The sequence below is a fragment of the Capricornis sumatraensis genome, chromosome 3, assembly GCF_032405125.1.
Source record: "Capricornis sumatraensis isolate serow.1 chromosome 3, serow.2, whole genome shotgun sequence".
Lineage (NCBI taxonomy): Eukaryota > Metazoa > Chordata > Mammalia > Artiodactyla > Bovidae > Capricornis > Capricornis sumatraensis.
Window position 1 is genome coordinate 16,479,358 of NC_091071.1, and position 16,620 is coordinate 16,495,977.

At 53.4% G+C, this 16,620-nt stretch overlaps 1 protein-coding gene across 3 annotated transcripts in view; it reads left to right on the top strand.

The window, feature by feature from the left end:
* The window catches only part of XPO6 (exportin 6), a 107,231-nt gene extending 100,856 nt beyond the window's left edge, over window positions 1–6,375 (top strand). For all 3 annotated transcript variants that reach the window (XM_068967327.1, XM_068967328.1, XM_068967329.1), the window contains 3 exons: window positions 2,592–2,690; window positions 2,828–3,058; window positions 5,817–6,375. In XM_068967327.1, the coding sequence (XP_068823428.1) occupies window positions 2,592–2,690; window positions 2,828–3,058; window positions 5,817–5,918 (432 nt within the window). In that variant the 3' untranslated portion in view covers window positions 5,919–6,375. The remainder of the gene's footprint in view (window positions 1–2,591; window positions 2,691–2,827; window positions 3,059–5,816) is intronic.
* The last annotated feature ends 10,245 nt before the right edge of the window (window positions 6,376–16,620 follow it).

Consider the following 16,620-nt stretch of genomic DNA (forward strand, 5'->3'; position numbering starts at 1 on the left):
AGTAGAGGGTTATTTTTATTTTCTGATTTTTCAGTGCTAGTTTTTCCTCATAGAGAATCCAAAGGGGTTTCTACTGTTATTCACTTTAGCTCCGCTCCAACACACACATGCATGAGACACACTCCTGGTGTGGAAGAGCAGTTGTTGCACCCCTGGTCTCGCCAGTTTTTTTGGTGTTCTTCCATCTCCGACACCACATGGCTGGCCTGGGTTTGGAGTATTCAGGTGCCTTCTCCCCTCCCCTCCTACCTCCTTCTTCAACTCTGTCCTTGCTTTTAAGGTGCTTTTGGTAGACAGACGGCTAGTCCTCCACTCAGGACTGGTGAAAGCCACTTTGGAAAACAGCTTCACAGTTTGGCGGTTTCTTACAAAGTTAAACATGTAGTTACTCCATGATCTGGCAATCTCGCCTCTAAATTTTTTACCTAAGGTAAATGAAGACATGTTATTCCCACAGACTGTACAGAGATGTTATAGCAGCTTTTTTCCTAATTGCCAAAAGCTGGAAACAATCCAAATATCCATCAGGCGGTGACTAGATAGCCGGTTGACACCTGCCCCTCAGCAGTGAAAAGGCACGTTCTCACTGTGCAGCAATGCCGTGGCCTCGCAGTACATTGCACCCAGTACAAGGAAACCAGCTCCAAAGGGTTGCTTTGGAAACACTGCCGATTCCATCCCATCATATGACACGTGTTTTGGAAAAAGCAAATCCCGAGGAACAGAGAGTAAGCAGTGGTTGCCTAGGGTAGGAGGAGAGGAAGGCCATGAAATTAAAAGACACTTGCTCCTTGGAAGGAAAGCTGTGACAAGTCTAGACAGCGCATTAAGAGACACTAAGAGACAGCCTCTGCTGACAAAGGCCGCACAGTCACAGCCATGGCTTTGCCAGGAGCCACGTATGGGTTTGAGAGGGAAACCATGAAGACGGCTGAGGGCCAAAGAATTCATGCTTTTGAACTGTGGTCATGGAGAAGACTCTTGAGAGTCTCTTGGACTGCAAGGAGATCAAACCAGCCAATCCTAAAGGAGATCAGTTTTGAATATTCATTGGAAGGACTGATGCTGAAGCTGAAGCTCCCAATACTTTGGCCACGTGACACGAAGAGTCGACACGTTGGAAAAGACCTTGTTGCTGGGAAAGATGGAAGGCAGGAGGAGAAGGGAGCAGCAGAGGAAAAGATGGTTAGATGGCGTCGCTGACTCAGCAGACCTGAATTTGCGCACACTCTGAGAGGTTGTGGACAGGGAAGCCTGGCACGCTGCAGTCCCTGGGGTTGCAAAGAGTCGGACACGACTGAGGGGCTGAACAGCAGCAGCAGCAGGGGGTGAGGAATGACCGCAGCGGGGGCGTGAGGGGACCTTCTGAGGAGAGGAAATCTTTGTTATTGATGATCGTGGTGGTTAGATTCCTCTGTGTGTTGCTTAGAACCACATGATGGTGAACATCAAAGGGGTGAATTTTACTCTGTTACACTTCAATAAACATGATTAAAAAATAAAACCATTGGATGTCGTGAAGGTTTCATCACGGCACAAGGATTATAAGACCCCCTTCTTACAGTTTAGGAGCCCAGGGACAGAATGATGAAGCTGTCAGCTGGCCTGTTGTGGGGTGTGTCCTGCCCGCCAATGGCTTTGCGTTTCATTGGCCTACCCTGCTCCTCCTCAGTCAGACTGCTTTTGTAATTTGTACGTGTTGTTCTCTTTGGCTGTGCTGGGTCTTCATTGCTGTGTGAGGGCTTTTCTCCAGCTCTCTCGTGGCGAGCGGGGACTGCTCTTTAGCTGTGGCACACAGGCTCCTTGCCACGGCTTCTCACTGCAGAGCGCAGGCTCTAGGGCGTGCGGGCTTCAGGAGTTGTGGTTCCCAGGCTCTAGAGCACAGCCTCAATAGTTGTGGCCCGTGGGCTCAGTCACTCTGTGGCCTGTGATCAGGGATGGAACCTATGTCTCCTGCATTGGCAGGCGGATTCATTACCACTGAACCCCCAGGAAAGCCCCCTCCTCAGTCACTTCCTGTTGGAGCAGGCCTCTTTGTACTTAGAGTGGGGAGGGTGAACGAGTAACGGAATTCCACAGCCCAGATCCTGCAAAGCAGTTTAAAGATGAGCTATTGCTTAACCCCAAGGCAGAGGCAGCTGGTTGTACAGGAGCTTCAAGGATTTGTGGTTTATAATACCTGGGATGCCATGGAGAGGGTGGCTTATGGGTGAGTAGTTGGCATGAGCCGGGGGTCGGCAGCCTCTGGTGTATTTGCCTTGGTATTTGCTGAGGTATTTGCCTTGAGGTGTTAGCTTCTTCCTCCAAAGACAGACTCTGTGAAGGAGGTTAGAGGTTTATTACAAAAGGGTCAAGATGCAACCAAGTAAGTGAGGCCCAGTGGGGAGTTCTTGGGAGCCCAGACGACACAGGAGCATTCCAAAGATCTGACCAGGTGGGCCAGGAGAGCGAGGCAGCAGGCGCCCTCACCCTGTGTTGACATGGGGTGCCGCCAGCGAGTATTGGGTCTCTGGGTGTAGGGAGGTGCCCTGGATGGGCTGGATCTAAGGGTGTATAAAGGTTGCTAATAAAACGGTGGTCTTACTTCCTAGGCTTTTGGACAGTCCTTTCTCCAGCCTGATATCCACCTATTTAAACAAAACCTCTTTTACTTGGAGACTCTCAACACCAAGCAGAAGCTGTACCACAAGGTGAGTGCCCTGCCAGCTCTCAGATAAAGGCTTCGTTGTCAGGGGTGTCATGGGCCCAGGCCTAGCCTCCCCCGGTCAGTGGCTGTGGAGCCTGCCGGCCTGCCACTCACCCCGCTCGTCCGTCTGTCTGTCTGCAGAAGATCTTCCGGAGCGCCATGCTCTTCCAGTTTGTGAACGTGCTGCTCCAGGTCCTGGTGTGCAGGTCCCACGACCTCCTGCAGGAGGACATCGGCATCGCCATCTACAACATGGCTTCCGTGGACTTCGACGGCTTCTTCACGGCCTTCCTCCCGGAGTTCCTCACCAGCTGCGACGGTGTGGATGCCAACCAGAAAAACGTGCTGGGGCGCAATTTCAAGATGGATCGGGTGAGGAGAGGGAGGCCCGGCTGAAGGGAGGAGGGCAGGCGTGGGCGCTCAGGCCTGGTGCCCGTTCCGAGAGGCGGAGCAGGCTGCCTCGGACATGCTCTGCTGTAGTTTGTGCGGCTCCTGGGGGACTCGGTGCTGTGACCAGACTGAGGGGCACGTGCTGTCCCTCGGGGTGGCCTCTGTGGCGAGTATATTCTTTGTCTCTGCTGCTCAGCCCCCAATCCCTGTTCTGGCCCCAGCCATCCACCTGGTTTGTCTCAGCTTCTTTGCACCCCGTCGAGCCCACCTCTGAGTAGGGCCCAGCTCTTGTTTCCTCTGGGTCGTGAGCTGGCACAGCCCAGACTTGTGACAGACCGAGAAGATTGGTGCTTGGAAGGGAGCCCAGGGTTAGAGGTGGGGCCTTGGGCTCTTCTCAGATGCTAGGCACAGAGGGGCTGACCTGTTGCTGGGGCCTGGGAGGAGCCTCCTGGCGTTCACGCTCTTCCCCACGCTGTTCCCCCGGAGGCAGTCAGGTGGCTGGGCAGCCCCTCAGGTGGGAGCTGGGGTGGTGAGGTCTCTGGAGTGTGGGAAGCCATCCCTGCTGGTGTGTCTGGGTCCCGTGGTGCCGGCTCTTCTGCCCTGGGGCCTCCTTGCTGGGCCCTCACCGGCCCTCTTCCTTCCTGTTTACCCTGCCAAGTCTTCGCTGCTCGCTTGCCAGGAGGCTCTTCCAGGACCTTTATGTGTCCAATAATTTTTTGTCTTCCGCCTCCTCACCCTTGGCGCAGTGATGCCTGCTCCTTCTGTGTCCTCTCAGTGTTGCTGACCTGACCCGTGTGCAACTGCCTGTCCACCTGCCTCTTCAGGGGCACGTGTTGCTCTTGCTGGGGAAACTCCACATGCTCCTTGATCGTCTCCTCTGTGATACGTGGCAGGATCATTCTTTGTTAGACTCAGCTCCTGTTTTCCCTTGTCTTGGAGTCTTTCTCTCCCTGGGATTGATGTTTTCTCCTGAGCTTCTTGAAGTTCACTTCAGCTAGTTGGGTCTTTCTGTTGTCCTTGTCCTGGAGGCCCTAATGTTCAGTGATTGGTTTCTAGTGGTGCCACTGTTAGGTTGACTTCTGGATTTAAACAGTGGCTTTGAAATCTCAGTATGCATCGAGCACCTGGGGTGCTTTTGCAGCAGTACTCCTGTGTTTCACTCAGGAAATTTGAACTTGGCATTCAGGAGCCATTGATTTTAAAAACATCCCTGGGTTTGTTTTCACGAGGATGAAATAAGTAGTCAGTGCCTTCATTCATTCATCCACCGTGTAGTTGAAGCTGGCTGCGTCTCAGGCCCTGTGCCAGGGTTTCCGGGAGCGCCACTCACCCTGCCTGCAAGCATCTTGCTGGGAAGACAGGCAACAGTGACCTCTGTGGACCTCACTGAGCCAAGCACCTTATGTGCTTGGTTTAAAAAAAAAATTTTATTTTATTTATTTATTTTTGGCTGGGCTGGGTCTTTGTTGCTGCTCGGGATTCTCTCTAGTTTTAGAGAGTGGCGGCTGCTCTCTTAGCTGTGGTGCGCAGGCCTCTCGCTGTGGTGGCTCCTCTCGTTCTGGAGCACTGACTGAGACGCACCGGCTTCAGGAATCGTGGCTCACTGGTTGGAGAGCACAGGCTCAGTAGTTGTGATGCACGGGCTTAGTTGCTCCACTGCATGTGGGATCTTCCCGGCTCAGGGATTCTGCACTGACAGGTGGATTCTTTCCCACTGAGCCACTAGCTCAGTGGAGCTGGTGGAGCTCAGCTCCATTGACTTCTTTAAGCCTTGCAACAGCCTTCTGTGAAGGGTGGGTCCTGTTGCCAGCCCTGCTTCACAGAGGAGCCCAGGCTCAGAAAGGTCAGCAGTACAGAACTTGGGATTGGTAGATTCAAGAAGCAGGATCCAGAGCTAGGGGTTCTGGCTCCGGAACCTGTGCTCTGTCCACGGGCAGGGAGAGCCACGGGCCTCCGAGAGCTCGGAGCAGAGGCGCTGACCTCCCCGGTTGAGGCCAGGAAATAGATCGTATCTGAGTGGCCTTTTTGGAAGAGGCCGCCTTTGAGAGGAGGGAGGGTAGCCAGGTGGCCTTGCAGGTGTGGACAAGCACTGTAGGTGTTCCTCTGTGTGTGGACCTGTAATCTGGCGTTACTGATCCAATCCCCAAGTGAAGAAGACGACCTCTGGTGGTCCCATAGTGGTCCGTGGCTGACTTTGGGCTTCCCGTGGGAGGCTTTCTATGTTTGCACTCTGTGGCCAGCAGGCTAGGTGTTGGGTGGCATGTAGGCCGCTTCCGGTGTGTGATGCGTGACTGGCAGGGCCTGCCTGGGCCCTGGTTGGAGACGGTTCTGCAGAGGGGCCTGGCTGGCCATGGGGAAGTGACTTCCGTCTGGACGCCCTCCCTTCCGGCCTGTGTCACCGGGGCAGGTTTCCTAGTCTCTCTGTGCTTCACTCTCTTCCCCCTTCCAGTGGCAGTGCTAACAGTCTGTGTCGCAGGCTGGCCGTGAGGATTGAATGAGTTCGTCTCCAAATTGCTTGGGGACAGGGCCTGGCACGTGGTGGGCACTAGGGCTGTGCCAGCTGTCGTTCTTTTCCTCCTGCCGTGCTTTTGCTCACGTGTGGGGCAAAGAATGAGGACAGTTTCGAGTCTGGTAGAGGGTCCGCAGAGCCCCGAACACCCTGTGGGAAGCAGTGGCTGAGAGATGTGGGTGGTTTGGGTGTCGTGTGGGGCTGGGCTGCAGCTGTGCCCCTGCCTTCCAGGACCTGCCCTCATTCACCCAGAATGTGCACAGGCTGGTCAACGACCTGCGCTACTACCGGCTCTGCAACGACAGCCTGCCCCCTGGCACCGTGAAGCTCTAGGTGTGGCCTGCTCACCGCCCGAGGGACCCCGACTCCTGCTGCTGCCCCTGCACCACCTCCGCTGGCTGCCACCGGTGTCTCCTGACCAGCCTCGGCTGCTCCTCTGATGCTCACAACTCCTCCGTGCTCCTGTCTTGCTGCCCGCCCAGCAGAACTGGCTCCAGGGCATCTCAGCACCAGCTGAAGGGCATGGGGTGTTTGGAGCAGGCGGGGGTCATGCGGCCAGGTACCAGGGCAGCACCGGGACGCCCTGTAGGGTGGTCTGTGCCGATCATGCGTGTCAGTCACCAGGCAGCGATGCCAAGGACAGCTGCGACGGTGCCACCTTCCCACCATTCCACCCCCCTGGCCCAGCCCGCTCAGGAGAGGCATGACGCTGGGGCTGCATTGGCGCTTCCGTCAGGCCTCTCCTCCCTCCCCCTAAATTGCCTTGAAGTCTCTGCTGTTTGTCAGAGATTTGCAGACTCATGGGTTTTTTTTTTTTTGGTTGTTCTTGTTTTCTCATCATTCCATTGTGATACTAAGAAACTAAGAAGCTTAATGAAAAAATAAAATGCTTATGTTGTTGTTATATAAACGTTGGTTAGGGAGCTTCTTTTCCACTCAAAACTTTCTCAAGAGGAAAAAAAAAAAAACACCACCACTTCCTCAGGGTCCAGCATCCAGGTGAAGGGTCAGGCCTGGCGGGGAGCGGGGCCATGAGGGGTGGGCCCTGCATCGGTGCCCTGGGAGAGCCCTTCCCAGGACTGGCTTCCATTCCACCCTCTTCTCTACAGCGTCTTTAACCATGAGAAGACTCAGGGGCTCCGTTTCTCATGTTCAGGAAGGGCGGGGACTTGGTTCCACTGATGGTTTCCCTAGTGGAGCGGGCTCTGGCGTCTGGGTGGTGCCCACCCTGTTGCTCATCGAGCCATGTCCACTCCTCCCCCTCCCAGGGAGTGGGCCCCTCGGGGTCCCAGGGTCTCAGCCGAGAGTGGCAGGGCGGCGGGGGTCTCCTGATGGACTTTCTGAGAGTGGTGGCTGGAGAAGGGAAGGAGGATGTAGCCATTCATGTGAGGGGCGAGGAGTGGGTGGGACTCGGGCTCACTGGTGTGTCAGGGAACAGACACATGGGCAGAGATGGCACTTGTCCTGGGAGTTTCTGGGCTAATGGATCAGTGCAACTCCTGCTTCAGGTGTGACGGGGAGTGGATGACAGGACTGGGTTGCTTCTCACGAGGAATACCACGCCTGGCAGGAGGAGGTATGCTCACCTGAAAGTAAGGGTGGGTTAAGGGTCAGGGTTGTCAATAGAACTGGAGAGGAAGGGAGCTGGCTGATGGCTTCTCCTGCCAGGGCCTTTCTTGGTCAGAATCGCTTTGGTGGGAGTGGGCCCCCGGGCCGGGTTTGAGCTGGGTGTATGTTTATGCACACAGTCCCCTGTTCCTTGTCAGTCACAGCCTCCCAGCTGCAGCTAGCCCCACTTCTGAGTTCATAGAGGAGGGAATTGAACTTCAGTCACTCTCCTACAGAAGGGAATTAGCATCCAGTTATTCTCAGGCTATAAATACTACCTCACCTGTCTGCTTGGCAAGGCCGGGAGCAATGTCTATTCCGGCATTATGAAAGGGCTTTCTGAACGCCTGGAGATGGAGGGGATGGGTTTGGTCCCCCGTGAGCTCCACTCATGAAACACAAGGCAGGACCTGGGATGGTAGAAGAAAGGCCCTGAGCAGTGAGGTGGGTTGGGATGGAGGGTTTTTATTCCAACACTGACAGGCACGGCCCCTGCTGTGTGGATTGTAGTGAGCTCCTGGGCCTTGGAGGTGGACAGGAGGCTGGATGACCTGCAGGAAGGCAGCCTCCCCTCGGGGGAGGTGCGACAGCTCTGATCTGATGCCTCCTGACTGCAGTGTACCGCAAGGAAAGATCCTGCGTGTCACAACAAAGACCCACTGCCACCAAATAAATATTTTAGAAGTTATTTCTGTGAATTTTCTTTCCTATATGTGTGTAGAAATGAACAATTTTCTCATTCTTCCTTTCTTTTAAAAAATTGAAGTCCCATTGTTTTTATAGCCTCCCTTTTATTTACTTAACATCACCATTTTCTCATGTTATTAAGTGTTAATCACTCAGTTGTGTCCAGCTCTTTGCAACCCTAGGTACTGTAGCCCACCAGGCTCCTCTATCCATGGAATTCTCAAGGCAAGAATGGTGCAGTGGGTTGCTGTGCCCTCCTCCAGGGGGATCTTTCTGGCCGAGGGATTGAACCTGGGTCTCATTGCGTTGCAGGCAGATTCTTTACCGTCTGAGCCAGCAGGGAAGCCCCATTATTAAGTATTACACTGAGTGTTATTATGTATTATACTAAATCATGATTTTAAACCTTGGACGGTATTGTAATTGGAAAGAACAAATCTGACTCCATGTTTGAGCTGTTTCTTTTGCTTTAACCTTTGTATCCTGTTCCTTTTGCTTGGAGTTAAGAATATTGCCTATTGCCTAAAATACACAGGATAGGCCGTTTGCAAGGCTCCAACCTTTAAGAGTGTACCATTTTTCTATTCATATAGAGATAAAAAGTTGTAGAACAGAGAATGACATTTGTTTTGCTGGAGGTTTACAGGAACATCTTGACCTAACCTACGTGGATGGAAGATAGCTGCATCAAGAAGTTTGCGACAACCAACAGCACCCCTCTGTCACCTGGCCTTTAAAAATGCTTTTCTGAAATCCTTCAGGGAGTTCAGGGTTTGGTGGGCATGAGCCTCCTGTCTCTTTGTGTGGCCCTGCAATAAACCTTTCTCTGCTCAAACTCCGACATGTCGGTATTGTTTGGTCTCACTGTGCGTAGGGCACATGAACCTCAGTTCAGTAATTGTATTCTTTCATATGGTGATAACCATGATTTGCTTACAGTTTTTTTTTTTAAATTTTATTACAAATGAAGCTGCAGTGAACATCTTTGTACATAAATCTTGATGCACTTGTGTGATTATTTCCATAGGTTCAGTCCTGCATGTGAAATTGCTGTGTCAAATATTTTTGAGGCTCACGATAGGTATCAGTGGGGCCTGATTTCTATTTCAGGAGAAGGCTGAAAGTTACAGATTTCAGAGCTGCAAAATGTCTGTGCTATAAGACTCCAAGTCAGCCCCTGGCTTTGTGGCTCTCAGGGCCTCTGAGCCCCCAGGGGCGCCTGGCTGGTTAGTGGCAGCCTAAACAGGCCTCCTGCCCACTTCTGAGCCACGTCGTTGTCCCTGAGGGACACCTCTGCAAGGCGGCTGGGACCCGGGGGAGAAGAGGTTACAGTTCTAGTCCACTCCTTGGGCCTTGATAGGAACCATAACTGATGGTGGTTCATCAGTTCAACAAACTTACCATCTGCCTTCTTAAGCCAGGTGCTAGGCTGCAACGAAAGGAAAGATTTGGAGACAAGTAAGACACGGCCTGTGTCTGCAAGGAACTCACAGACCATTGAGAAAGGCAAAGAGATCATTGCAGAATGTGTACTAGACTTACCCGGTGGTACAGTGGGTAAGAATCCACCTGCCCGTGGAGAGGACACAGGTTCAATCCCTGGTCCAGAAAGATTCCACTTGCTGCAGGGCAGGTAAGCCAGTGCACCGCCACTCCTGAGCCCGCAAGCAGCAGCTACTGAAGCCTGCTCCCCTAGAGCCCATGAGAAGAGCCAACAAGAGAATCCACCGTGATGAGAAGCCTGAGCACCACAATGAAGTGTAGCCCCTGCTCACTGCTACTAGAGAAAGCCCACACAGCAACGAAGACCCCACACAGCCGAAAAACAGAATCTAAGTATTCAGGACTGTTGGGGGTGATGGGGGTGAAGAATCTAGGAAATGGACAGAGGGTTGTTGAACTAGGGGGTCAGGGGAGGCTTCGTTGCAGGTGTCACCTGAGCAGGCTCTCACCTGGGGCAAGGGGTGGAGGAAAGGTGAAGACCCAGGTCCAATAGCATCTTCAGGCTGGTGAGCCAGGCTGGAACTAGCTGGAGACGTTTTGAAGACTGCCACGAAGCTTTGGTGGACAGATGGGTGGGGTGACTAAAATCTTCCTTCCAAACCAGGATGTGTTGAGTGAGAAGAGATTATCAACAGCAGTTCTGGGACTGCAGGTGTCAGCTGGGGCTCCTGTTCTCCTTGGTCCTGGAGGAGAAAGTGTCTGGCCCTGGGAGGCTTGTTTCACCGTAGCAGATCTTCCCTAGTCGGTCACGTATAAAGAATCGGCCTGCAATGCCGTAGGTCTGGGTTTGATTCCTGGGTTGGGAAGATCCCCTGGAGAAGTGGATGGCAACCCACTCCCCAGTATTCTTGGCTGGGGAATCCCCATGGACAGAGGAGCCTGGCGGGCTCCAGTCCATGGGGTTGCAATGAGTAGGACACAACTGAGTGACTAACACAAAGACAGACGACCCCCGATGTCCTTCCATTCAGCTTCAGGTGCAGCCTCCTGGCTCATTGGGAGGGGTCGACTCTGAGCTGGTCCCGAGCCCTGAGACAGAGGATGCTCAATAGTGTATTCCGCTGCTGCAGTCTGACCGGTTTGGGTTGTCTCCGCACCAGCTCTGGGGGAAAGCAGGGCTCCTCCCTGACCCTCTGGACGAGCCGGCTGCCCTCCCCCAGGCCCTCCCCTCCTCAGGAGCTCTGCCTGCCCCTTGACACAGGCTTTCTCGCTGACCCCGCAGCGCCTGTGTCCCCCACCAGGGTCGGGTCCTGGAAGGCCGGGGCGCGTCTGTATCCCCAGTGCTGTGTGTAGGGCCTGGCCTGGGACAGGTGCCCCCAGATCACTTGAGTGCGCGAGGATCTCTCCAGATTTATCCAAATGGGTTTTTCCTCACAGGAGGAAGCTGGAGTCACACTGGGGTCTCTTCTGGCTGATTTCTCGCATAATGAAGCTGTATCCTTGGTGTCTGCTCGGATCGCCTGGCCTTGCTTTCAGGCTCCTCAGGGAGAAGCGCTCGAGTGAACGGCTCTTCAGTGAAGGATTTCTTCAGTTCAAGGACTCCCTTTTCCGCTCTCCCCTGTCTGCATCATTTGGAGACATCTTTTAAGAGCCACTTTAATTAACTGGCTCAGGCCCTTGAGGGAGGTGGTAGATTTCACCGCCGACCTGGGTTTTGTAGCCCCTTGGGTCTAAGCCAAGAGCCTTGTGTGGTGGTGATGGTGGAGGGCAAGCAGAGAAAGGCTAATGGTTTAAACACCTCCAGTAGCTCCAGTGTTTAAAAATATATTTGATTTATTATATTTGTTACCTGCACTGGGTCTTAGTTGCAGCTCGTGGGATCTAGTTCCCCGACCAGGGATTGAACCTAGGCCTGCATTGGGAGTGTGGAGTCTTAGCAACCGGACCACAGGGGAAGTCCCACAGCTCCAGTTTTCCTTCTCTTTATTGTACAAATAATGCATGTTCCTTTCTGATAAAAGGAAATTAAAAACCTCTTCAGGCATTATGATGGCCCTTTCCCTGTGTGTCTGTATACCCACACATCTCTTTCAGGGTGAAGCAGACAATGCTCCATGCATGGCGAGGTCCGAGCCCCTTAGGCCCCTCTGCATGTACACGCCTTTTGGTGGGTCACAGGCCCCTTAGAGAACTCAGCTGTCTTTGGCTGTTTCTGCCAAGACATGACTGGGGCTGGTGAGAGAGAAGCGGCCCCTGGAACACTGTGAGAGGTAATCTGGGCCCTCATTTCTCTCGGACCCACATGAGTGTCTGGAGTTAGCATGAGGCCTGAAACAGGAGGCTCATCCAGAGGCGCAGCTCCTTCCAGAGGAGCCATCAGATGCTGTCTACTCTTGGAGCCCTCGAGGAAGGCTTACCTGCCATTTTTGCCGAGGTGGGGCCTGTGGTCCACAGGCTGCCATCAGCCCACCCCACCTCTCCCCACCAAGTGGATGACTCCTGAGCTGACAGGAATCGCTGCGACCTTGCTTCCAGCCTCTGAAGGGCACTGGAGTAGAAGTGATTCAGGCTCCGGAGAAGGACGTGCACAGCATCTCCAACTTCCTTCCCCTGAGCCTGCCCGGGGAGGGGCTGGAAACTCTGAGGAAGCTGTGAAAAAGTGAAAGTGTTAGTCACTTAGTCATGTCCACTCTGCGACCCCATGGACTGTAGCCTGCCAGGCTCCTCTGTCCATGGGATTCTCCAGGTAAGCATACTGGAGTGGGTTGCCATTGCCTTCTCCGGGGGATCTTCCTGACCCAGGGATTGAGCCTCGATCTCCTGCGTTGGAGGTAGATTCTTTACCATCTGATTTGTGTTGTGCCATTTTCAAAAATGGTTCCCACCTGCCGCTGGAGACAGGCTGCCTTCCAGATCCTGTCCAGGGCTTGCCCTCTGCAGGCACCCACCTCACCCCCTTAGGATTCCTTTGCTCTTAGAGCACACGCTTACAGAGGAGAAGACTGAGACTCAGAGAGAGGAGGCGACTTGCCCACGTCCCTGGCAAAGCTGGGGTCCCATTTTAGGGCTGTGTGCTCCCCTGCCTGAGTTCTTTCTGCTGTGCTAGTGCTCATGGAGGCGCCGGCCTCGGCTCAGCCGTGCTGTGGGCGTGGCACGCACCGGGGCCTGGAAGCTTCTGTGCTCCTGTCAGTCATTCCTAAGCCCATATTCCTTTTTTCCGGCCATGCTGGCACGTGGGACCTTAGTTCCCCGACCAGGGATTGCACCTGTTCCCCTGCAGTGGAAGTGCGGAGTCCTAAACACTGGACCACCAGGAAATTCCTCCTAAGCTCATATTCCAATGAGCTGGACATTTGTCATTATTCCTCTTAAACCTGAAGGACATTGGGGCCCGGAGGGGTTATGTAGCTTGCCCAAGGTCACACGGGCTTCCCAGGTGGCCCAGTGGTAAAGAACCCGCCTGCCCATGCAGGAGACGCAGGATACCTGGGTTCAATCCCTGGGTCAGGAAGATCCCCTGGAGGAGGAAATGGCAATGCACTCCAGGATTCTTGCCTGGAGAATCCCATGGACAGAGGAGCCTGTGGGTCACAGTCCATGGGGTCGCAAAAGAGTTGGACGCGACTGAAGCGACTGAGCAGGCTTATAAGGTCACACAGCTGGCATGCGGCAGGGCGGGAAACCAGGTCTCCAGGATTCCGAATACTGCTCCCTAGCAGAGCTGCTGCGGCTGCCATGCTCTGTATACTGCTTCCTGACGGGCCCCGGAGGAGGGGCTTTGTGGGTGGGGCTGCGGGGTTTCCAGAGCCTGAGCTGGCTGTGGGGAGAGCAGGAAGCTAAGAGCTCTGAGCCTGGGTCCCTGGGGGCTCAGGTTCACCGTGTCTGCCGGGCCCCATCCCTCTCTCTCTTACTTTCAGAGCCTGTGCGTGTGAGGAACAGACCTGCTTCCTGACGCACAGCAGGCTTCATTCCTAAGTTGGTTCTGCTTTCCCTGGTGGCTTTGAGAGTAGTTTGTAGAGTCCAGTTTGTGTAGGTGGCCCAGGTGGAGTATACTTCTGGGAGGCCCATCCCTGAGCACAAGGCTCCTTGAGGTTTCTCTGTGCGCAGGGGTGTGGAGTCAAGCCACAGCTGTGTAGGTTTCCCTTAATAGGATGGTGCGTGTCACTTAACGCTCAGTCTTACTGAACGTGTCACTCACCGGTTCAGTCTGCCAGGCTGTCACCAGGCATTTACTGCGGGACTACACTGTGGCCATTGCTGGGTCGAGGACCTATGCATGGAAAACCATGGGTCCTGCCCTCAACAAAGTGGACTGTGTCCTTTTTTAAAAAAGCTTAATTTTGTATTGGCATGTGCGCTCAGTTGTGTGTGGCTCTTTGCGACCCTAGGAACTGTAGCCCACCCGGCTCCTCTGTCCATGGAATTTTCCAGGCAAGACTGCTAGAGTGGGTTGCCATTTCCTCCTCCAGGGGATCTTCCTGACCCAGGGATTGAACCCGAGTCTCCTGTGTCTCCTCCACTGCAAGGAGATTCTTCACTGCTGAGCCATCAGGGAAGCCCTATGTTATACTGGAGTATAGCCAATTAATAGCATTGTGACAGCTTCAGGTACACAGCAGAGCAGCTGTGGATGTACATGTATCCACTCCCCTCCAAACTTCCCTCCCATCCAGGCTGCTGCATAACAGTGAGCAGAGTTCCGTGTGCTATGCAGTAGGTCCTTGTCGGTTATGCATTTTAAATAGAGCAGTGTGTACATGGCGGTCCCTAACTCTCTATCTCTTCCCCCATACTTCCCCTCTGGTAACCGTATGTCCAGTTCTTTAAGTCTGTGAGTCTGTTTCTGATTTGTAATAAGTTCTTTTGTATCATTTCTTTTTAAGGTCCACGTATAAGGGATATCATGCATATTTATCTTTCTCTCTAACTTGCTTCACTGTATGACAGTCTTTAGGTCCTTCCAGGTTGCTCCAAATGCAAACTGTTCCATGTCCTTTATATCATCATAATTACTCATAAGAGAGAGAGTGTGTGCGTGTGTGTGCCTGCACATGTGTGTGTGCACATGTGTACACGCACACGTGAGGGATGGTGGGCAAAATGAACTCTGATGTGACTCAGGAGTCCACAAAATGTGCCTGTTTCTAGAAATGATCTCATTTTATGCTGGAAAACTGGTGGCTGGAGAAATGTATTTTTAAAAAATTTGCCTATTAGGAATGATTCTCTCCAGATTTAAAACAGACTCTTCTGGATAAAATATTCAGTTAAAGTTCCAACTTTAGACAAATTCTGTGAGAGTTTCAAAAGGCACTCTTCCCCCATGCAGGTTCAGCTCCATACCAGGAGAATGGAGGGTGGGCACAATTTCAACCCACACTTGCTCCCTGAGCCAGGCCTTCTTGGACAGTGAGCAACCTGCATAGCTGTCCATGGCGAACTTGTCAAAATCCCCACTGAAACTCGTCTCTAGAGGCCTCCTTTCCCCCACATCCCTCTTCTTTCCAAGATGGCTTTCAAGGGGAGGGGGCTTATGTGTTTTGATGAGGTTAGGGGAGGGACAGCTAGCTCTTATTTTGGGTTTTTAATCCTCAGAACAACAGGGCATGAATATCCATCACTGACTCAATTCCGTGTCTGGGGCTAAGTGTGTCTGGGTGCCACTCCCTTGCCTGTGGCTTCTGGCCTTAACTGTCCCCACCAGGACACAGCAGGTGAAATATTGAAGTTGTCGCTGGTGTCTGGAGTCTCCATTTCCCTGTCACTCCACCCAGGCCCTGTGGGTTAGGGCTTCCCCTTCGGCCCTCAGCCACCCCTTCCCCCCACCCCCCCAGCGTCCAACCCCCATTACTCTTCCAGAAAACTCTGGACAGGCCATGACAGTAGAAAAAGGAGTTGGTGACAAGAAGTGACGCCAGAGGGGGACGGAGCCAGAGCTCAGGACAGACGGGCGTCAGTCCTGCTGGTCAGTGGGGCCTCACGCAGGCCGCTGCCCACACGGAGGCTCGACTCGTGTGGCTCCCGAGGGGTCTGCCGCTCACGGACTGGTCCAGCAGTTTGGATGTGGTGACAGGTGGCGGTCCCCTTCCCCAGCTTCTTGCTCCATCTTTCCTCTTTCTGGCCCCTCCGGCCTCCAATCCAGCCTCCCGGGGACAGAGCCATGGCCTCGCATCCTTGAGGGGGTCAGCAAGGAGAACTAAGAATATTTGATGTCCTAGGGACCGGGCGCTTCATGACCGCATCCAGACAGTCTCACCTGTCAGTGCTGAGCAGCAGGTGAGAACAGGAAGCTGCCCAGGGAACCCTGATCAGGCTTGGCGCTCCACCCCGGGGACCTAAACCCCAACCACTGGTCAGGCTTATCCTCTGAAATCTTGGTGTCCCCCACCACACTCTGCCTCCTACTCCAGCAAGCGACTGGACTCTCCTAAACTGGAATCCTAGGTGGGGGCAAATGATGGAGGCAGAGCCTGGGACAGGGAGGCTGGAACGCGAGTATTGCCTTCTATGTCAGGAGATGGACTCCCAATGTGAGAATGGCCCCCAGACACAAAGGCTGTTTAAAAGATGGTGGGCAGCTGCGTGTGTGACCTTTGGCCACTAGATGGCCACACAGGCATTTCTGGATCCCTCGGTCTCCTCCAGCTAGGGCTTCCCTGCCTGCCAATGCGAGAGATGGGGGTTTTGATCCCTAGGTTCAAAAGATCTTCCTCTTTGGAAGATCCCTTGGAGGAAGAAATGGCAACCCATTCCAGTATTCCTGCCTGGAGAACCCCCATGGATAGAGGAGCCTGGCAGGCTACAGTCCATGGGGACGCAGAATCTGACATGAATTAGCAACTAACACAGAGAATCCCAGAGGACTCTTCCTGCTAGATGACCCCACAGGCCCTCCCTTCAGGTTGGGGAGGAGGCAACAGTGTGTGTGGGGAGCTGGGCCTGGGCCTTCCTGGGGATCCTGCCTTCTGTCTTCCCCTCCCGGTCCCAAGACCCTCTCTGAAGGTGAGGACGCAGCCAGAGAGGTGGGTGTTTGGGAGCATGGTGGCGCTCAGAGTCCATCAGTTCTTGCCAAGATCTTGAGAGTCAGATTCGGAAAGATCTGGGGTCAAGTTCACACGTTACCACTTCCTACATGCAAGGCTAGATCTTAAACACTAGAAACAGTGTAGGACCAACTCCCCTGCCCCCAACCCCAAAGTAATTAAAAATAAAAATGCTAAGTCAATTGTACCTCAGTAAAACTGGGGATAAGAAAAAAAATCTAAGTCATAGAACTAGATTTAATATTGCAAAGTGA